Source organism: Salvelinus sp. IW2-2015, linkage group LG14, assembly GCF_002910315.2.
Source record: "Salvelinus sp. IW2-2015 linkage group LG14, ASM291031v2, whole genome shotgun sequence".
NCBI lineage: Eukaryota > Metazoa > Chordata > Actinopteri > Salmoniformes > Salmonidae > Salvelinus > Salvelinus sp. IW2-2015.
Genome location: NC_036854.1, coordinates 34,337,844 through 34,360,153, shown reverse-complemented (window position 1 = coordinate 34,360,153; position 22,310 = coordinate 34,337,844). Strand labels below are relative to the sequence as shown.

The following is a 22,310-nucleotide window of genomic DNA, read 5'->3' as shown; positions in this document are numbered from 1 at the left end:
GTTCTTCGGCTTGCAAGCCTCCCCCTTTTCCTCCAAAACATAAAGATGGTCATTATGGCCAAACAGTTCTATTTTTGTTTCATCAGAACAGGACATTTCTCCAAAAAGCATGATCGTTGTCCCTACGTGCAGTTGCAAACCGTAGTCTGGCTTTTTATGGAGGTTTTGGAGCAGTGGCTTCTTCCTTGCTGAGTGGCCTTTCAGGTTCTCGATATAGGACTCGTTTTACTGTGGATATAGATACTTTTGTACCCGTTTCCTCCAGCGTCTTCACCATGTCCTTTGCTGTTGTTCTGTGATTTGCTCTTTTAGCACCAAAGTACGTTCATCTCTAGGAGACAGAACTCGTCTCCTTCCTGAGCGGTATGACGGCTGTGTGGTCCCATGGTGTTTATACTTGCGTACTATTGTTTGAACAGATGAACGTGATACCTTCAGGCGTTTGGAAATTRCTCCCAAGGATGAACCAGACTTGTGGAGGTCTACAATTTTTTGTTCTGAAGTCTTGGCTGATTTCTTTAGATTGTCCCATGATGTCAAGCAAAGAGGCACTGAGTTTGAAGGTAGGCCATGAAATACATCCACCTTCACACCTCCAATTGACTCAAATTATGTCAATTAGCCTATCAGAAGCTTCTAAATCCATGACATTTTCTGGAATTTTCCAAGCTGTTTAAAGGCACAGTCAACTTAGTGTATGTAAACTTCTGACCCACTGGAATTGTGAACTAACTCATGAAGCTGGTTGAGAGAATGCCAAGGGTGTGCAAAGCTGTCATCAAGGCAAAGGGTTGCTACTTTAAAGAATCTTAAATATAAAATATATTTTGATTTGTTTAACACTTTTTTGGTTACTACATGATTCCATATGTGTTATTTCATAGTTTTGATGTCTTCACTATTATTCTACTATGTAGAAAATAAAGAAAAACCCTTGAATGAGTAGATGTGTCAACTCTTGACTGGTACTGACCGCATGTATGTATGTATGTATGTATATCCCCCCCGATTTATCAGCATCCCTACTTCCTGTAGCTTTGGGCCAGGCCTACCTGCCCGACTGTCTCTCATCGCTCTTTGAGCAACGGGCCCACTAGTCTCACACAGAGGTGATGCTCGCAAACACAGATGCGCTAAAGTGTCATTCCGATATTGGTTGATATGTTGAGAAAGGCCCGAGGGGGTGTGGTATATGGTGCCTGTATACAGCCCTTAGCCGCGGTACATTGGCCATATACCACACACACCCCAGAGGTGCCTGATTGCTATCATAAACTGGATGCCAATGTAATTAGAACAGTATTTTTCTTTTTCATACCTATGGTATAGGGTCTGATATACCACCGTTTTCAGCCAATCAGCATTCAGGGCTCGAACCACCCAGTTCAACATTCAGCATTAAGGCCTGGGGGGGTGTAGTATACGGTCAATATAACATGGCTAAGGGCTGTTCGTATGCCCGACACCACAAACCCGAGGTGCCTTATTGCTATTATGAACTGGTTAAAAACATAATTAGAACAGTAAAAATAAATGTTGTCATACCCGAGGTATACAATCCAGTTTATAATCTCCAATTAAGCCTGCCTTTCTACCACTTTCATACAAAACATATACAGTATATATTCTAAATTCGCACATATTAATCCCTCTATTCGATTCCACTCTCCTCTACTACACTCCTATTACCCATCCTCCTCTCTCTGTCATCCCTTCTTTCTCTCTCTCGTTTTCTTCTCTGTGTGGTGCATTAGTGGGTGTTGTATAAATACACAGGGACAGGCTGCCCAGAGGGAACAAAGGTTAAACACACACACACACACACACGACAGAAGATGGCATGTGCAGGAACTGAGAAGGGAACAGATGGAAAAAGAATGATGTGCTCGCTTCCACACACACAGGTTGGTGAGGCTGACCCAGCCACCACAAGCAACCATTACTAGATAATCCTCACCTCAGCGGAAGGAGAAAGTGAGACAAAGGGAGGGAGGAAGGAAAAATGGCAGGAAGGGGGAGAGAAGAGGGAGGACTATTTATCTGAGGAATCGAGCGAGAGGTTTGGAGACTCTTTATCTGAGGAATAGAGCGAGAGGGGGGGAGACTATTTATCTGAGGAAATAGAGCGAGAGGGGAGACTATTTATCTGGAGGAATAGAGCGAGAGGGACTATTTATCTGAGGAAGTAGAACGAGAGGAGGGGGACTATTATCTGAGGAAATAGAGCGAGAGGAGTGGGGGACTATTTATCTGAGGAATAGAGCAAGAGGGGGGGACTATTTATCTGAGGAATAGAGCGAGAGGGGAGACTATTTATCTGAGAAATAGAGCGAGAGGGGGGGGGACTATTTATCTGAGGAATAGAGCGAGAGGAGGGGGGAGACTATTTATCTGATGAATAGAGCGAGAGGAGGGGGGACTATTTATCTGAGGAATAGAGCCGAGGAGGGGGACTATTTATCTGAGGAATAGAGCGAGAGGAGTGGCGGGGACTATTTATCTGAGGAATAGAGCGAGAGGGACCAATTATCTGAGGAATATGAGCGAGAGAGGGGGGGGACTATTTATCTGAGGAATAGAGCGAAGGAGACTATTTATCTGAGTCATAGAGCGAGAGGGGGGACTATTTATCTTGAGGGAATAGAGCAAGAGGAGGGGGGGACTATTTATCTGAGGAATAGAGCGAGAGGAGGGGAGAGACTATTTATCTGAGAAAATAGAGCGAGAGGGGGGACTATTTATCTGAGGAATAGAGCGAGAGGAGTGCGGGGACTATTTATCTGAGGAATAGAGCGAGAGGAGTGGCCGGGGACTATTTATCTGAGGAATAGAGCGAGAGGGCATATTTATCTGAGGAATAGAGCGGAGAGGAGGGGGGGACTGATTTATCTGAGGAATAGAACGAGAGGAGGGGGGGGGCTATTTATCTGAGGAATAGAACGAGAGGAGGGGGGGACTATTATCTGAGGAAAAGAGCGAGAGCGGGGAGACTATTTATCTGAGGAATAGAGCGAGGAGGGGGGGGACTATTTATCTGAGAATAGAGCGAGAGGAGGGGGGGACTATTTATCTGGAATAGAGCGAGAGGAGGGGGGACTATTTATCTGAGGAATAGAGCGAGAGGGGGAGACTATTTATCTGAGGAATAGAGCGAGAGGGGAGAGACTATTTATCTGAGGAATAGAGCGAGAGGGGGGAGGACTATTTATCTGAGGAATAGAGCGAGAGAGGGGGGGACTATTTATCTGAGGAATAAGCGAGAGGGGGGAGACTATTATCTGAGGAATAGAGCGAGAGGGGGGAGACTATTTATCTGAGGAATAGAGCGAGAGGGGGGACTATTTACTGAGGAATAGAGCAAGAGGAGGGGGGGGACTATATCTGAGGAAGAGCGAGGAGGGGGGAGACTATTTATCTGAGAAATAGAGCGAGAGGGGGGGAGACTATTTATCTGAGGAAGATAGCGAGAGGGGGGGAGAACTATTTATCTGAGAATAGAGCGAGAGGGGCGTATTTATCTGAGGAATAAGAGCGAGAGGGGAGACTATTTATCGAGTCAATAGAGCGAGAGGAGGGGAGACTATTTATCTGAGTCATAGAGCGAGAGGAGGGGGAGACTATTTATCTAGATCATAGAGCGAGGAGGGGGAGGACTATTATCTAGATAATAGAGCGAGAGGGGGGGACTATTTATCTGAGAATAGAGCGTGAGAGGGGGAGACTATTTATCTGAGTCAGAGTGAGAGGAGGGGGAGACTATTTATCTGAGGAATAGAGCGAAGGAGGGGGACTATTTATCTGAGGAATAGAGCGAGAGGGGGGAGACTATTTATCTGAGGAATAGAGCGAGAGGGGGGAGACTTTATCTGAGGAATAGAGCGAGAGGGGGGAGACTTTATCTGAGGAATAGAGCGAGAGGGGGGAGAAGAAAGATGATGCATGATCAAGTGAACGCAATCATGTCATCATTTCTGAAAGGTAGGAGAAAATAATTCTTTTTTTCTCTAGTCTTCCTCCTGCTTTTCTTCATTCTTTCTCTTTTCCCCCTCAATCACTGTGTGTGGAATGGATAAAAGAATGATTTAAGAGTCAGAGTGAGAAAGAGAGGGAAGGAGGGAGGGAGGGAGAGAAAGATAGAGCCCAGTTCTCAGTAGGGGTTGCAGTTCAAATAAATGGCCTCCCTTTAAAAGAGCGAGTGAAAGGAGAAAAATAAAAAAGATAGGAGGGAGAGAAAGGGAGGAATGAGAGGAAGAGAGACAAAGCAAAAGGAGAAACAGGATGAAAGAAAAGGAACAGGAGAAAAGACTAGAGAAAAAGGCATGACGGAGAGAAGGAGACACCACGCACACAAGGCCTGTCTGCAGTGTATCAGGGCTGTGCGGTGCTCCACTCTATCTAGATATACAATAACAAGGGTATAATTAAGTGTGCATGATGAAGTTAATGGAGATGGGCCCAAGCGATCCTGGCACCAACACTAACGTGATGAAAAATAATGGAGCCGGGCCATAGTGTTTGCTAACGCTAACATGAATATTCTATTAGCGCATGGCTGTTAGCAGCTAGCGTAGCGGGCAACTGGGACAGGAGTTAATTTAATCACCCGTCGGAGCATGGTGGAGCACGGTTAGGACGGGGAAACTTCTTTGTGTGAGGGTAATTGCACAGAAAGAATAATTGATTTGACAATCGCACCCACGGATTTACCGTCCTTATATGGACTGGTAGGGAGGGAGGGTTAAGGGAGGAGGGAGAGAGATCAGGAGAGAAGACAGTGGCAGAGGAAGAGAGGAGAGAGGGGGGGAGGCAGGAGAGGGAGGAGGGAGGAAAAGAGAGTGAAAGGAGGGGGGAAAGGTACAGTGCTGTGAAGAGGGGCAGAGGAGCTCTGTGTGTGATTGAGGCATCAGGAGAGGAGAATTTATATCTGATCAATGCAGAGAAATTAAATTATGGTTCACACACACAATCATATTCTGTACACCACAGACAGACAGCGAGACAGAGGAGGAAATAGAGAGGGAGTGAAGGAGGGAGGAGAGAAAGCTGAAGCGTGCAAGTAAATGCTGTGGAAGTCATTGATATGAGATGTTTAATTATTGCCAAGAATGAGATTGTTTTATCATGAGGGAATACTGCTGGTAGCTAGGTGTGTGAACGTCTGTGTATTCTATTAGAGATCTCCTGCCGGGGAGGAAATTACCTCCATGTTTAACTCAGTCACAGCAATCGGGCACAATAATGTAGGGTATATGTAGATCAGACAGACAGACAGACAGACACCTTCTGTCTCCTCTCGGGTAACAGAAGAGTAGTTGCTGCAGCAAACACAAGCCATATAGGCCTATCGAGGTAAAGATTGAAGAAATATCAGTGAAAGCGGAAACACTATTTGGATAGTCCATTTGTAGACGCTCTACAGACTATCAGTAACATTTCAACTAATTACCTACTAACCGTAACCGTTACCCTAATCACAAGTTCAGCAAGCATTTGCTTATCAACAGATTCTCAGCAGATGTTCATACTACCAAATAAAGTGTGCCCGTGAAAGCAAAAGGTTAAGGAAACTAAACTAGGTTAAAGGTGTGGTAACCCAGCAGGTAAGGAGTGTGTAGGGCCACTGTTGTCTGGCCCTGTAATCCTAGCAAAGCTTCCCCAGAGAGTGTAATACAGTAATATGTGGTATTACTGCCCCGGGACCAGAGGATAACACACACAACATGTACTTTACAGCTGCACGGGTCTGTGTGTGTGGGTGTGCGTGTCGTCCCAGTCAGTCCACTAATCCAGTCACACCTAGAGTTATCCCAGTCTGAGCAAAGCCAGGGTGTGTGTTGTGAGGGTGAGTGAGATAGTCACATACAGTCGTGTGTTTAGGCCTGGGAGATGAAATATACATTTCTGAATAGTTTCAACACGGTGTGTTGTTGAAAACTATACAATAAAGGTGTAGCCCTTTACACTTGTACCCGTATAAGGGTTGAAAAAAGCAGACTTGGACACTGGTAAGTGCCTAAACTGTAACGTAGTGGCTGTACAGAAACATGCTATACATGACGTCAGAGCTCAGGCTCTGTGCTTCACAGCGCTGTATGGGTTTTGACTGACATCCGTTCTGAACTTGAGTACCGCGCCCGACTAGAAGTTGCCCCCCATCCCTCCTGGTAATTGGGTAACTTTTGCAACTATTTTGTTGTCTGAGTGAGGGAAATTCTGTAAACCATGAGGACTCAATTTATTTTGAAAGATGAGACATTGAGGATTATATAATAAATACCGCTTTGATGTCATACAAGCAAGCCAAATACCCATGAGTCCAAATGTGCACTTCACATTTCCAGATCATAAGACGCATGTAATATACAGTGTCAACATTTCTGATCACTATGTTTGATGTACAGTTACAAGATGACATGGCTTCATATCCTGGGTCGTCCTGAACACAATGAGCCTGTTGGTTGTATTGTGAAGAAAGTTTGCCACGGACCACACATCAGAATGCACTCACGACTCCTTTCTATGTGCACCAGAATTATGATCGGCTTCTCTGAATTGCCTTGTGAAAGCCTAACACTGTAAGATCGTATCTTATAATTTAGCTAGTCATGTTGGCAATAGAACAAGCATTCAAATTATGCCCACCTGACCCAGATTGCGATTTATAATGGGAACTTTTTGGATTGCGCAAACAGTAATTGTGTGATGGCGGGGAAGCAGTGCTGTGTTCCAAACAAAACAACTAAAAGTGTGCTTGCTCTAGCTCCTCAACGGCACAGCTAGGAGAGCTCAAAAAAGCACGGTATAGTTGAAGACACTTCTTTTAGTCATAAAAGTGCATTGAAATTACGTAAACACCGTGCACACTTTGGAGAGGTTTGTGGCTACTTGGAAACACCAGTTAGACCTCTCACTCAAGCCCTTGTAATTATTTTGTATTATATTGCACCTACCCAACATTCTTATCATGTTACTGAATATATCCAGAATATTTTCAGATTTCGTTAACAAATTCAGTGAAAGTACAGTAAATGTAAAATGCACATAAAATCAAAACAGTGTAATGGTTAGATTCAGTCATGTGAACTGTTGTGTACCTCACCTTTAGTCTAATAATTTCCCCATAATCTCCCAGTTCCTTTTAATTGCAACCATGGTTATGCATTCCATATTTCTTCTGTAAGAAACATTTCAATGTAGCCCTATCCATATAGGCCAATTCCCACGATCGTAAAGGGTTAAACGGTTATTTCTAAAGTTGACCAAACAAAGAACCTGACAAGGCCAGACGCAAAAGAAGGAAATAATGAAAAGCAAGTAAAGAAAGCAAGGCAGAAAAGGGGAGGGAAAGAAAGGATTGGCGTTGATTTCTCACATCAAAGAAAGAGGGGGAAAAACACAAAAGAAAAGAGGCTATAATCATGTTAGCCCTCCTCGCCGCCTCCACCTCTCCTCCATCCCCATCCTGCCATTCCTGCGCCATCCGTCTCCAGAGTGGTCATCTATTGATTACAACTTATATTTACCTCCGCTGCCTTGCTCTTTCGCTCCCTCTCTCCAGCCCTCGCTTTCACACATGCGTCTACACACACACACACACACACGTCCAGACACACGCACTTACACATGCATACATAAATATTTAATCAAATAAATAAATCTATTCGCAGAGCGACCCTTTCTAATCAAGTGACATCAATCAGAGGACTGTGGGTAAGGGGCCTACGGAGCGAGCCCAGAGCGTGGTGTGTCGCGGCTAAATGGGTCCGGGAGGAAATATACGCTCCATGTCCTATTAAGGCAGAAGGGCTATCCTTTCATCCGCTTGCCTATTACTCCCCCTATCATTTCCCCAAATCTAAAACCTGTTTTCAATCAACACTGGCAACAGAGTGGCTGTCGGAGAAAAGGAAGAGAGCGGGAAAGAGAGAGAGATGGAGAGCTCTTTCCCTCTTTCTCTCCGTGATTGGAGCGTTTTGCATTCTGTGTGTGTACGATTGTGTAAGATTCTCTGTGTGTGGTGCTTGTGTACCTGATGTGTGTGTGTGTGTGTGTGTGTGTGTGTGTGTGTGTGTGATTGAATCCGTCTACGAAATTAGGGCTGTCGACTCGAGGAGCTGAGCGTCCTTAACCCAACCCCCTCATAGCCCACGCCCATCCACCAACGCATGGGTGTGTGTCTACTAGTGATGCATTGGTCAGCTGTTTGTTCATCCACACCCGACTGACTATGTGATAGTTCAAATCTGAGGCCCACATCCGAACCTAACACGCAAATATAGAAAATGTGATGTATAGTCAGAGGAGGAGCAATTTTTTGACAGGCCTTTTAGATAGGCCTGTGTTTCTGCAAAAAATTTCAACATTTTGGTTGTCTATTTGTTAGTCAAATTGTCTATAATTAGATACATGCAGCTTATCTTCAGTCATTACTCGTTGCCTTCAAGTACTAAATAAACCCTTGCTCACCAGAATAATGCCATAAATCGATAGAATGAATGCTTCAATCAAGTTGACATAGGTAAAGTTTTCTTCACTGCTTCACTCGGACAGCAAAGACGTCTAGGGACCGGGGCGAAAATGCAATAAAAATAAATAAAACGGAAATGATTTTATGTGCAAAATTTCCAAATTACATCAGTTTGACCGGTTTAAGGAAATTAAAAGCTGTGAAAACTACATAACATGTTTTGGCTTGGATGCATATTTTATGATACTGATAAAGATAGCACCTTTACACAGTCCATAACCACGCATTCATTCTCTCAAGATGCTGAAAGAAAGAAATCATTCTGCAGGAGTAAATGTTATATTAGGCTATGTGAGAGGTTATAGACCTAGTCAGTGTCCAGATTTCAGACGACTGTTCCATTTAACTATCTGAACATCAGCCTACAGTTCCCTCGACATGCCATGTTAAAGTCCCCGTCGTGTGACTTGAATTTGTATAGCGCCTCACAATCATCACATATAACATAGCCGGCACCGCTATTATCCTCTTACCACTTCACCAAATCTTTCCCAAACATTAAACTACTGTTCTGGCCCTCCTATTTATTTTCATCTGTCCATTTTGCAGCTTTCCTCTTATTAAATTAAACTCCGATAGTCTTTTCTGCCTCAGTGGATCAACATGAACTTTTTCTGTTCCCAAAGCATTTGGCAATTGGTGTGTATTTGGCGAGTGTACAGTTAGGCCCTAAAGCGTAGGCTTAGGCTACGCACTAATGTCAAATAACAATAATAAACATTTTTAATGTAGCCTATAGATAAGAATTATATATATGGATTTTTAATGCATTGTTTTCTCTATTCAACCCACCTTTCATCCACCCACCCAATATTTAATGTCCCTAAGCCTGCCCGCCAGGCGGATTTAACCGCGGGAACTGTGGGTTATGAGTCAACCCGCATATCACTAGTGTCTACACGTGAGTGTGACAGTCACTAGAATAAACTGTATGTGCGTCTTAATACATAGGCCTCTGTAAGATGTATGTACAATAAGTGGGTGTCAATTGTAATATTGATTGAATGCTAGTGTGTGTGTAGTTTTACTTCTCTCGTCGCTCTGTAGTACTTTGGTGAAAGCGTACTCCCAGTCGAAGATGAACCTGTAGTAGCACAGCTGGGTGTACAGGGCTTTCTCAGAGTACTGTGGAGAGAAAAACACACATTACTACACACTTATCAACAGGTACTGTAGCAGTCAAACTTGTAGTTTGTCAAATGAGAGAGAGAGAAAAAAAGACTGTTCCAAGCACCTTAATCCAACCCCAGTGTTACTTACACCCAAGGTGCTCTGATAATATACAGGCAACTGCCAAAATAATGGAAATGCTAGTAAATTAGGGATATGAAGTGTTTTGAAAGCAGGTGCTTTCACACAGGTGTGGTTCCTGAGTTAAGCTATTAATATCCCATCATGCTTAGGGTCATGTATAAAAGTGCTGGGCAGGTAATTATTTTGGCTACCATAGCTATGCCCCCATAGGATGACAATACCCCCATCCACAGGGCACGAGTGGTYACTGAATGGTTTGATGAGCATGAAAACGATGTAAACCATGGCATCTCAGTCACCAGAACTCAACCCAATTGAACACTTACTGTATGGGATATTCTGGAGCGGTGCCTGAAACAGCGTTTTCCACCACCATCAACAAAACACCAAATGATGGTATTTCTCGTGGAAGAATGGTGTTGCATCCCTCCAATAGAGTTCCAGACACTTGTAGAATTGATGCCAAAGTGCATTGAAGATGTTCTGGCTCGTGGTGACCCAACGCCCTATTAACTTCTTAATAGGGGGGGGGGGGGGCAGTATTGAGTAGCTTGGATGAATAAAGTGCCCAGAGTAAACTGCCTGCTACTCAGGCCCAGAAGCTAAGATATGCATATTATTAGTAGATTTGGATAGAAAACACTCTGAAGTTTCTAAAACTGTTTGAATGATGTCTGTGAGTATAACAGAACTCATATGGCAGGCAAAAACCTGAGAAAAAATCCAGCCAGGAAGTGGGAAATCTGAGTTTTGTAGTTTTTCAACTCTTTGCCTATCCAAGATACAGTGGAAATTTGGTCCGATTGCACTTCCTAAGGCTTCCACGAGATGTCAACAGTCTTTAGAACCTTGTTTGAGGCTTCTACTGTGAAGGAGGAGAGAATGAGAGCTGTTTCAACCAGAGGTCTGGCAGAGTGCCATGAGCTCAGTCTCACGCGCTCCCGTGAGAGTTAGCTGCGTTCCATTGCATTTCTAAAGACAAAGGAATTCTCCGGTTGAAACATTATTGAAGATTTATGTTAAAAACATCCTAAAGATTGATTCTATACATCGTTTGACATGTTTCTACGAACTGTAACAGAACTTTGACTGGACCTAGTGGTCGCACCTCATGAATTTGGATTTGTGACCTAAACGCGCGAACAAAAAAGGAAGTATTTGGACATAAATGATGGACATTATCAAACAAAACAAACATTTATTGTGGAACTGGGATTCCTGGGAGTGCATTTTGATGAAGATCAAAGGTAAGTGAATATTTATAATGCTATTTCTGACTTCTGTTCACTCCACAAAATGGCGGGTATCTGTATGGCTTGTTTTTGTGTCTGAGCGCCGTACTCAGATTATTGCATGGTGTGCTTTTTCCGTAAAGTTGTTTTGAAATCTGACACAGCGGTTGCATTAAGGAGAAGTGGATCTATAATTCCATGTATAACATTTGTATTTTCATCAACATTTATGATGAGTATTTCTGTAAATTGATGTGGCTCTCTGCAAAATCACTGGATGTTTTGGAGGCAAAACATTACTGAACATAACGCACCAATGTAAACTAAGATTTTTTGATATAAATATGAACTTTATCGAACAAAACATACATGTATTGCGTAACATGAAGTCCTATGAGTGTCATCTGATGAAGATCAAAGGTTAGTAATTCATTTGATCTCTATTTCTGCTTTTTGTGACTCCTCTCTTTGGCTGGAAAACTGGCTGTGTATTTCTGTGACTAGTTGCTGACCTAACATAATCGTTTGGTGTGCTTTCGTCGTATAGCCTTTTTGAAATCGGACACTGTGGTGGGATTAACAACAAGTTTATCTTCAAAATGGTGTAAAATACTTGTATGTTTGAGGAATTTTAATAATGAGATTTCTGTTGTTTGAATTTGGCGCCCTGCACTTCCACTGGCTGTTGTCGTATTGATCCCGTTAGCGGGATTTCAGCCGTAAGAAGACACTTTAGGTTCGCGTTTTTCCTGTATTTAATGAGATGTCATAAAATATACTGTCTCCTCCTCCACCTCTTTCACTTTCCTCCCACATTCTCAGACCATGCTCTCACATCCCTGATCCTCCTATTTCCATCTCTCATCTATTTACATCTCGCCATCCTCCTCTCAGGGAGCATGACCAATAAAGCCGTAGTTTGGTTTGTTAATTTCAGCAACAATTAACTCTAGTCACACGCCTGAGAGAGAGAGGCTGAGATAATGAGGTAGTGGGAGAGAGAGAGAGGGAGGTAGAGAGGGAAATGAGGGGGAGGAGAGGGAAGAGAAAAGGAAAGAGATCTGATCATGTGTAAATCACCTGGCTGATAGTTTGTTGTGATAAGGTTTTTGAGAGAGAGGAGAGGCAGCTGAACAACAGCCTCCGTCAATTTGATTAGACATTTTTCTGCATGAGGCCATTATCACAACGCTAATTACACTGACTGTTACATTCAACTACAGGACACCCCCACAACTCGCATCAGGGGTATGTAGTATGTTATTATTATGATGCGTGTATGACAGAGTTAGCATCCGTAATGCCTGTGTCCGCGTATGGATTGTGTTTCAATGTCTATGAATGAGTGTGTGTAGTGTTTAACAAGTGTGTGTGTGTATGTATGTATGTACACTACCGTTCAAAAGTTTGGGGTCACTTAGACATTTCCTTGTAAAAAAAAGAAAAGCAGCACATTTCTTGTCCATTAAAATAACATAAAATTGATCAGAAATACAGTGTAGACATAGTTAATGTTGTAAATGACTGATTTTTTTTTATAGAATATCTACATAGGCGTACAGAGGCCCATTATCAGCAACCATCACTCCTGTGTTCCAATGGCACGTTGTGTTAGCTAATCCAAGTTTATAATTTTAAAAAGGCTAATTGATCACGAGAAAACCCTTTTGCAATTATGTTAGCACAGCTGAAAACTGTAGTTCTGATTAAAGAAGCAATAAAACTGGCCTTTAGACTAGTTGAGTATCTGGAGCATCAGCTTTTGTGGGTTCGATTACAGGCTAATGGTTAGAGGCAGAAACAAAGAACTTTCTTCTGAAACTCGTCAGTCTATTCTTGTTCTGAGAAATGAAGTCTATTCCATGTGACAAAGTGCCAAGAAACTGAAGATCTCGTACAACGCTGTGTGTGACTCCCTTCACAAAACAGCGCAAACTGCCTCTAACAAGAATAGAAAGAGGCGTGGGAGAACCCGGTGCACATCTGAGCAAGAGGACAAGTACATTAGTGTGTTTAGTTTGAGAAACAGACGACTCACAAGTCCTCAACTGGCAAATTCATTAAATAGTAACCGCAAAACACCAGTCTCAGTGAAGAGGCGACTACTGGGATGCTGGCCTTCTAGGCAGAGTTCCTCTGTCCAGTGTCTGTGTTCTTTTGCCCATCTTAATCTTTTATTTTATTTGGCAGTCTGAGATATGGCTTTTTCCTTGCAACTCTGCCTAGAAGGCCAGCATCCCGGAGTCGCCTCTTCACTGTTGACGTTGAGACTGGTGTTTTGTGGGTACTATTTAATGAAAGTGCCAGATGAGGACTTGTGAGGCGTCTCTTTTAGAGGTCGACCGATTAATCGATTAATTAGGGCCACTTTCAAGTTTTCATAACAATCGGTAATCGGTATTTTTGGACACCGATTGTGGTTGATTACATTGCACTGCACGAGGAGACTGCGTGGCAGGCTGACTACCTGTTACGCGAGTGCAGCAAGAAGCCAAGATAAGTTGCTAGCTAGCATTAAACGTATCTTATAAAAAACAATAAATCTTAACATAATCACTAGTTAAATACACATGGTTAATGATATTACTAGTTTATCTAGCTTGTCCTGCATTGCATATAATCGATGCGGTGCCTGCCTGTTAATTTCTCATTGAATCACAGCCTACTTCGCCAAACGGATGATGATTTAACAAGCGCATTCACGGAAAAGCACTGTCGTTGCACCAATGTGTACCTAACCATAAACATCAATGCCTTTCTTTAAAATCAATACATAAGTATATATTTTTTAAACCTGCATATTTAGTTAATATTGCCTGCTAACATGAATTTATTTTAACTACGGAAATTGTGTCACTTCTCTTGCAAGCAGAGTCAGGGTATAATGCAGCAGTTTGGGCCGCCTGGCTTGTTGCGAACTGTGTGAAGACCATTTCTTCCTAAGAAAGACCATAATTAATTTGCCAGATTTGTACATAATTATGACATAACATTGAAGGTTGTGCAATGTAACAGCAATATTTAGACTTAGGGATGCCACCCTTTAGATAAAATACGGAACGGTTCTGTATTTCACTGAAAGAATAAACGTTTTGTTTTCGAAATGATAGTTTCCGGATTTGACCATATTAATGACCTAAGGCTCGTATTTCTGTGTGTTATTGTGTTATAATTAAGTCTATGATTTGATATTTAGAGCAGTCTGACTGAGCGGTGGTAGGCAGCAAAAGGCTCGTAAGCATTCATTCAAACAGCACTTTCCTGCATTTGCCAGCAGCGCTTCGCTGTGCTTCAAGCATTGAACTGTTTATGACTTCAAGCCTATCAACTCCCGAGATTAGGCTGGTGTAATGTGAAATGGCTAGCTAGTTAGCGGGGTGCGCGCTAATAGCGCTTCAATCGGTGACGTCACTCGCTCTGAGACCTTGAAGTAGTTGTTCCCCTTGCAAAGGGCAAGGGCCGCGGTTTTTGTGGAGCGATGGATAACGATGCTTTGAGGGTGGCGGTTGTCGATGTGTCCCTGGTTCGAGCCCAGGTAGGGGCAAGGAGAGGGACGGAAATACTGTTACACTGGCAATACTAAAGTGCCTATAAGAACATCCAATAGTCAAAGGTATATGAAATACAAATGGTATAGAGAGAAATAGTCCTATAATTCCTATAATAACTACAACCTAAAACTTCWTACCTGGGAATATTGAAGACTCATGTTAAAAGGAACCACCAGCTTTCATATGTTCTCATGTTCTGAGCAAGGAACTTAAACGTTAGCTTTACTTACATGGCACATATTGCACTTTTACTTTCTTCTCCAACACTTTGTTTTTACATTATTTAAACCAAATTGAACATGTTTCATTATTTATTTGAGGCTAAATTGATTTTATTGATGTTCAAATAAAAGTGTTCATTCAGTATTGTTTTAATTGTCATCATTACAAATAAATAAATATAAAATTGGCCGATTAATCGGTATCGGCTTTTTTTGGTCCTCCAATAATCGGTATCGGTGTTGAAAAATCATAATCGGTCAACCTCTAGTCTGTTTCTCAAACTAGACACTAATGTACTTGTCCTCTTGCTCAGTTGTGCACCGGGGCCTCCCACTCCTCTTTCTATTCTGGTTAGAGACAGTTTGCGCTGTTCTGTGAAGGGAGTAGTATACAGCATTGTACGAGATCTTCAGTTTCTTGGCAATTTCTCGCATGGAATAGCCATCATCTCTCAGAACAAGAATAGACTGACGAGTTTCAGAAGAAAGTTCTTTGTTTCTGGCCATTTTGAGCCTGTAATCAAACCCACAAACGCTGATGCTCCAGATACTCAACTAGTCTAAAGAAGGACAGTTTTATTGCATCTCTAATCAGAACTAGTTTTCAGCTGTGCTAACATAATTGCAAAAGGGTTTTCTAATGATCAATTAGCCTTTTAAAATGATAAACTTGGATTAGCTAACACAATGTGCCATTGGAACACAGGAGTGATGGTTGCTGATAATAGGCCTCTGTACGCCTACAGTGTGTAGATATTCCATAAAAAAATCTGCCGTTTCCAGCTACATTAGTCATTTACAACATTAACAATGTCTACACTGTATTTCTGATCAATTTGATGCTATTTTAACAGAGAAAATGTTTAGCTTTTGTTTCAAAAACAAGGACATTTCTAAGTGACCCCAAACTTTTGAACGGTGGTGTGTATATGTACAATTGAAGTCGGAAGTTTACATACACTTAGGTTGGAGTCATTAAAACTAGTTTTTCAACCACTTTACACATTTCTTGTTAACAAACTATAGTTTTGGCAAGTTAGTTAGGACATCTACTTTCTGCATGACAAGTAATTTTTCCAACAATTGTTTACAGACAGATGATTTAACTTATAATTCACTGTATCACAATACCAGTGGGTCAGAAGTTTACATACACTAAGTTGACTGTGCCTTTAAACAGCTTGGAAAATTCCAGAAAATGACGTATTGGCTTTAGAAGCTTCTGATAGGCTAATTGGCATTATTTGAGTCAATTTGAGTTGTGGATGCATGTACCTGTGGATGCATTTCAAGGCCTACCTTCAAATTCAGTGCCTCTTTGCCTGACATCATTGGAATATCAAAAGAAATCAGCCAAGACCCCAGAAAAAAAAATTGTAGACCTCCACAAGTCTGGTTTATCCTTGGGTGCAATTTCCAAACGCCTGAAGGTACCACGTTCATCTGTACAAACAATAGTATGCAAGTATAAACACCATGGGACCACGCAGCCATCATACCGCTCAGGAAGGAGGCGCGTTCTGTCTCCTAGAGATGAACGTACTTTGGTGCGAAAAGTGCAAATCAATCCCAGAACAACAGCAAAGGACATGGTGAAGATGCTGGAGGAAACAGGTACAAAAGTATATTTATCCACAGTAAAACGAGTCCTTTATCGACATAACCTGAAAGGCCGCTCAGCAAAGGAAGACGCCACTGCTCCAAAACCACCATAAAAAGCCAGACGACGGTTTGCAACTGCACATGACGACAAAGACCAAACTTTTTGGTCTGATGAAACAAAAACAGAACTGTTTGGCCATAATATACATCATCATGGAGGAAAAAGGGGGAGGATTGCAAGCCGTAGAACACCATCCGCACGGGGGTGGCAGCATCATGTTGTGAGGGTGCTTTGCTGCAGGAGGGACTGGTGCACTTCACAAAATAGATGGCATCACGAAGTAGGAAAATGATGTGGATATATTGAAGCAACATCAAGACATCTGTCAGGAAGTTAAAGCTTGGTTGCAAATGGGTCTTCCAAATGGACAATGACCCCAAGCAGACTTCCAAAGTTGTAAGGAGGCCTACAAGGAGGCCTACAAACCTGACTCAGTTACACCAGCTCTGTCAGGAGGAACGGGACAACATTCACCCAACTTATTGGGGGAAGCTTGTGGAAGTCTACCCAAAACGTTTGACCCAAGTTAAACAATTTAAAGGCAATGCTACCAAATACTAATTGAGTGTATGTAAACTTCTGACCCACTGGGAATGTGATGAAAGAAATAAAAGCTGAAGTAAATCATTCTCTCTACTATTATTCTGACATTTCACATTCTTCAAATAAAGTGGTGATCCTAACTGACCTAAAACAGGGAAATCTTACTAGGATTAAATGTCAGGAATTGTGAAAAACTGAGTTTAAATGTATTTGGCTAAGATGTATGTTAACTTCCGACTTCAACTGTATGTATGTATGTATGTATGTATGTATGTATGTATGTATGTATGTATGTATGTATGTATGTATGTATGTATGTATGTANTGTATGTATGTATGTATGTATGTATGTATGTATGTATGTATGTATGTATGTATGTATGTATGTATGTATGTATGTATGTAATGGTCATCTATGGCCATGCGAGACACACAGCTGTTGACCCACGATGCACTGCCTGGTCAATAACTAACCATGAATTCCATAATGGATCCTTGGTTACCGTTGCCAACGCAGAGCTGAGCACACACACTTCCCCTCTCACACAAACTAGCCCTACACACAAAGTCGCACTGGACTTGACTGACAGGTGTCGAAGAGGCGTGGCTAAAGGTGTTACAGGTCGTTATTGAATTTAGAGCACACACAACCACACACGCACAAACGCCTCGTCATTCGGCTCAGTGCTTTGTTCTTGTACTGACACCATTTCAATTTGCACCACAAATCTGCTGCATTTTCAGCCTGGCTGCCCAAAGAGCAAACCAGCTGTGAAATTGCCTCTCTAGGGAGCGAACAACCCCCCCTCCCCTCCACACACAACCTCGCTAACTACCCCCCTCACTCAATCTGCACACACACCCATATAGTAGGTGCACTTCCCTTTCTCATGCAAGTGAACCTGTAAAGTATGGGCTGAGAGGGAGAGAAACAAGGGGAGAGAGAGAACAGGGGGAGGAAACAATTGTGGGAGAGCAAAGAGGGGGAGTGAAGAGTGAAAGGGAGAGAAAAAGGGGGAGATAGCATACAAAATGGGTCTAAATAGCTAAACCACAGCCAACAGTCTAAAACAGACCACAAAAGCCCACACAATAAACTGAACACGGTAAAATGACCCCCCCAAAACTACAATTAGTATTCTATTCAGACAGGTACTGAGAGGTCAATGACTACATGGATAACTACATGCTACATGACAAAATAAGTGTGTAACTGTGACAGTCTCCTGCTCAGTATGAGATTCATACAGTAAATACAGCACAGTCAGCCATCACTAGTACTAATCCATAAACACTGGAGCTACATCTAAAGGTTCCATGCCATACACTGAGTGTACAAACATTAAGCACACTTGCTCTTTCCATGACATAGACTGACCAGGTGAAAGAAATGATCCCTTATTGATATCACTTGTTAAATCCACTTCAGTCAGTGTCAGGTTAAAGAATGATTTTTAAGCCTTGAGGCATTGTGTTTGTGTGCCCTCCAGAGGGTGAATTGGCAAGACAACAGACTGGTAGATGGTAGTGGGTGCCAGGTGCATCGGCTGGGTTTTTCATGCTCAACAGTTTCCCATGTGTATCAAGAATGGACCACCACCCAAAGGACATCCAGCCAACTTGACACAACTGTGGGAAACATTGTAGTCAACATGGGCCAGCATCCCTGTGGAACGCTTTCGACACCTTGTAGAGTCCATGCCCTTGAGGGCAAAAGGGGGTGCAACTCAATATTAGGAAGGTGTTGCTAATGTTTTGTACACTCAGTGTATATTCCACCTAGACACTGCTAACCTGCAGATCCAGTTGACCCCTTAAACACACCACACACACCACTGTAGCTGTGAGAGAGAGGAGAGAGAAATCACTGTGTAGCTGTGCGTTATGAAATCTGATAGGGTTTAACTCAGACGTTGTAGCGTTGGGTTGAGTCCTCCCAGCGATCGGCTTCACAAGCCTCCATAATGAGTCAATATATGTAAATCTTTACTAGCCAAACACTGCAGGAAACAAAGACATTTAACTGGTGCTCCCGCTCGCTAGCGCAGCCCTGCACCAATGGGTAATTTCTCCCCATTCACAAGGTATAATTGCCTGCTATTTGAAGATATTCATGCTCAATTTTTGAAATTAATTTCAATTGGGGGGAAATGTAGAAATGTCAGCTTCAGTGAAAGGGATTTGATTTCAATTATCCTCGCTCAAAGGCCCTGTGATTTCCAAATACACTTAAGCGAAATTATGACAAGAATTTTTGTTCGGTGAATTTCAGTGTTTAAAGAGCGATTAGGCGATAATGGGGCGGCTTTGAGCCGGGAGTGAATGCAGCCGTCTCCCTCTGAAAGGCACTCAATTATCTCTGATTGCTCCAGCTATAATGTATCAAATAGAGATACCTGCTATTGCCGTAATTTGTGTGAAAATTAACATGCTGCAATTTCCACTAGAGAGGAAAAAAGAGCTTTAATGGGCGCCTGAACGTACATCAATAAAACTGAGGGAGAAAGAGAGAGAGGGAAGCAGGGAGAGAAAGATAGATAGGGAGAAAGACAGGGAGGGAGAAAGAGGAAGAAAGAGGGAGGAGGAGAGGGAGAGAGGGACAGGGAGAGAAAAAGAGTGGGAGGGGACTGAGCGCATTGGCCAAACTGAAAACGAAAGGGAAAAAAGAAGCGATAGAGAAACAGAAAATGAGAGAGAGAAAGCGCATCAGATACAAAACGAAAGCAAGGGAGGGGGAGATTGTTAAAGAGGGAGAGAGAAAGAGAAATTTAATTTACTGAAAATATTACAAATTGCACCTGTGCATAACTCCCTCAAATTACTAACCAATCAACAAGAGTGGCTATTACTCCTCTATTACATGGAGATCAGAAAGTGAGGAAAGGTAGGTGTGAGAGAGAACAATATAAGGGGGGGGGGGGGGGGGCAAAGGGAGAGGAATCTGGAGAAGGGGAGAGAGGGAGTGCAGGAGTGCGGAGAGAAGCAAGCAGAAAACATCACTGAACAGAACAGGAACGAGGCTGTGGAATGAAGAGGAAGAAGAGGATAGGAGGGCTAAGAATGATAAAGGAGAAGAGATGAGAAGGGAGGAAAGAAGATGTATAATGAGTAAAAAGAAAAAATAAATGAAAGTCAAGAGGGGAGAAAGAGGGAGAGAACAGAGGTGGGAGCGAGTGGGGAGGAGCGAAAAGGAGGAGGCTGAAGGAGGAATGGAGAGGCCAGGGGGAGAACAGAGAGAGACTGGAGGGGGAGGAAGAGAAGAGGTGGGTTAGGGTTAAGTGGGTGAGTTAAATGTTTATTCACAGCAGTTTAAGTGCAGGCCCTCAAGGCCCAGAGAAGGACGCCTAGTGGCGTGGTGACAAAGACAAATTGGCTTTTGGTTCAACTTCGCCACAACAACACCTAACACTGCTGAAGAGTGGAAGAGGGAGAGATAGAGAGGGGAGGGAGGGATAGGGGGGAGAAAGAGGGGGAAGAAGGGGGAGAGAGAAGAGGGAGGAAGAGGGGAAAGGGAGCTTGGGGAGAGAAAGAGGGGGAGGATCGAGAGAGAGAAAGAGAAAGCTTGTAGGGAAGGAGGAAGAAAGTGGAGAGGCAGTGAAAAAGAGTGGAAAAAGGGAGAGAACTACAGGAGAAAAATACATTGAAACGTCAGGGATAAAATGAGAGGGAAAGAGACGTCAGATCAAGTGAAGGCAGAAAAACACAGAAAGAAAAACATCTACCCTTCAGGCTAACCTGGTCTTCATAAAGGAGACAGTTTAAAACTACCAGTAACCTGGTCTTCATAAAGGAGACAGTTTAAAACTACCAGTACCCTCCTACAGACACACACTCAAGGCCGTAAGAGGCCTGTGTAGAGAACAGAGGATACCCTTATCAGTGTGTGTATGTTGTACTTCAACATGAATTACAAGTGTGTGTGTGTGTTGGGATGGCCTGTGTAAGAATCTCATTAAAGTATGAACACAACAGTTGAGGCAAGGACAGGGTGGGAGGGGGGGAAGGAGAGTGAAAGAGGAGAAATATGGAGGGGAGGTAAATAAAAAGAAGAGCAAAAACAAGGGAGCGTGAGAGGGGCGTGAGAAGAGAGAATTTAGACCATGTGAATGGAGGAGAGTATGAGAGAAGAGGACGAGAGGAGAGGACACGAGGAGAGGACGTGAGATGTGAAGAGGAGGAGAGCTGAGACGAGGAGGGGACAAGAAGAGAAGGGGACGAGAGAAGAGGATGAGAGAAGAGGATGAGAGCTCAGTAGCTTTAAAAATGGCTCTACAGCACCATCACCTGGACAAACCATCCAACATCGATACAGTGAGTGTGTGGGTGTGTGTGTGTACACATCCAGTGTGTTTATGCAAGTGGATTATATGTGTGTGGTGTGTTCATGCTTGTGGGTGTATGTGTGTGCGGTGTGTTAGTGTGTGTCTGTTACCTCTGGTTTGAGTGTAGAGCGGGTGCAGGCAGGACAGATGGGTCCAGATCTGGAGAAGGAGATAGGCAGCCTCCTAGTTCGGTTCTGACAGGCCTGGTCCTCACACACCAACCAACCCTGACATGGAGAGAGAGGGAGACAGAGACAGAGAGGAGAGAGGGGAGAGGGATGGGAGTGAAGAGGGATTGGGGGGTGAAGAGAGATGGCGTGAGAGGGGGACAGACAGACAGAAAAGGACAGAGAGAGAGAAGCAGAGGAAATACAATAATTATACAACATTGTATTCATATCAAGGAAAATTTAAAATACGAGGCTAACTTGCTGGAAACAATTACATAATGATCTGCCTAAATACACATAGATCAACTTTCTCCCGCCTTCTCTCTGCCTCCTCCCTAAATTGTATATTCTCGAATTTTCCAAGACATCCCCTCTGTGTGAATAAGGCACATCTGCTTGAGCCTGGGGGTCCTTCCCTTTTCAGACAGACAGAGCAGAGGGCAGCAGGTGGTTAGGACCCCTGGGGTGAGTCAGTGGCCTTGGACAGGTGCAGACCCTACTCCCTCTGTTCCCCTCCTCCTCATCCCTAATCTAATACCCTATATCTCCCTGGCCTGCCCTTTCGTGTTGGGGTTATTACCCAACTAATAACAGTTCCCAAGACATCCAACCCCTTACTACATACTGCACCTGTCCTACCACCTCACATACCAAATCATCCCACACACACACACAACGACCCAGTTGAGCACTAAGGGTGAGCCACACACCCCTATGCACCCTTCACCCCATAATTCTCCCAGATATACTAGGCCACAGAGAAAAGGACGAAATATGGAGGTCTCTTTTCCCCTGTATCAATTACAATCATAGAGTAGACAGATAAA

General features: G+C 43.1%; 1 protein-coding gene across 2 annotated transcripts in view; it reads right to left on the bottom strand.

The window, feature by feature from the left end:
- Positions 1 to 22,310, bottom strand: part of pola1 (polymerase (DNA directed), alpha 1) — a 91,884-nt gene that overhangs the window by 5,392 nt on the left and 64,182 nt on the right. For both annotated transcript variants that reach the window (XM_024000044.2, XM_024000045.2), the window contains exons 35-36: positions 21,424 to 21,540; positions 9,556 to 9,652 (exon numbers count right to left, since the gene is read on the bottom strand). In XM_024000044.2, the coding sequence (XP_023855812.1) occupies positions 9,556 to 9,652; positions 21,424 to 21,540 (214 nt within the window). The remainder of the gene's footprint in view (positions 1 to 9,555; positions 9,653 to 21,423; positions 21,541 to 22,310) is intronic.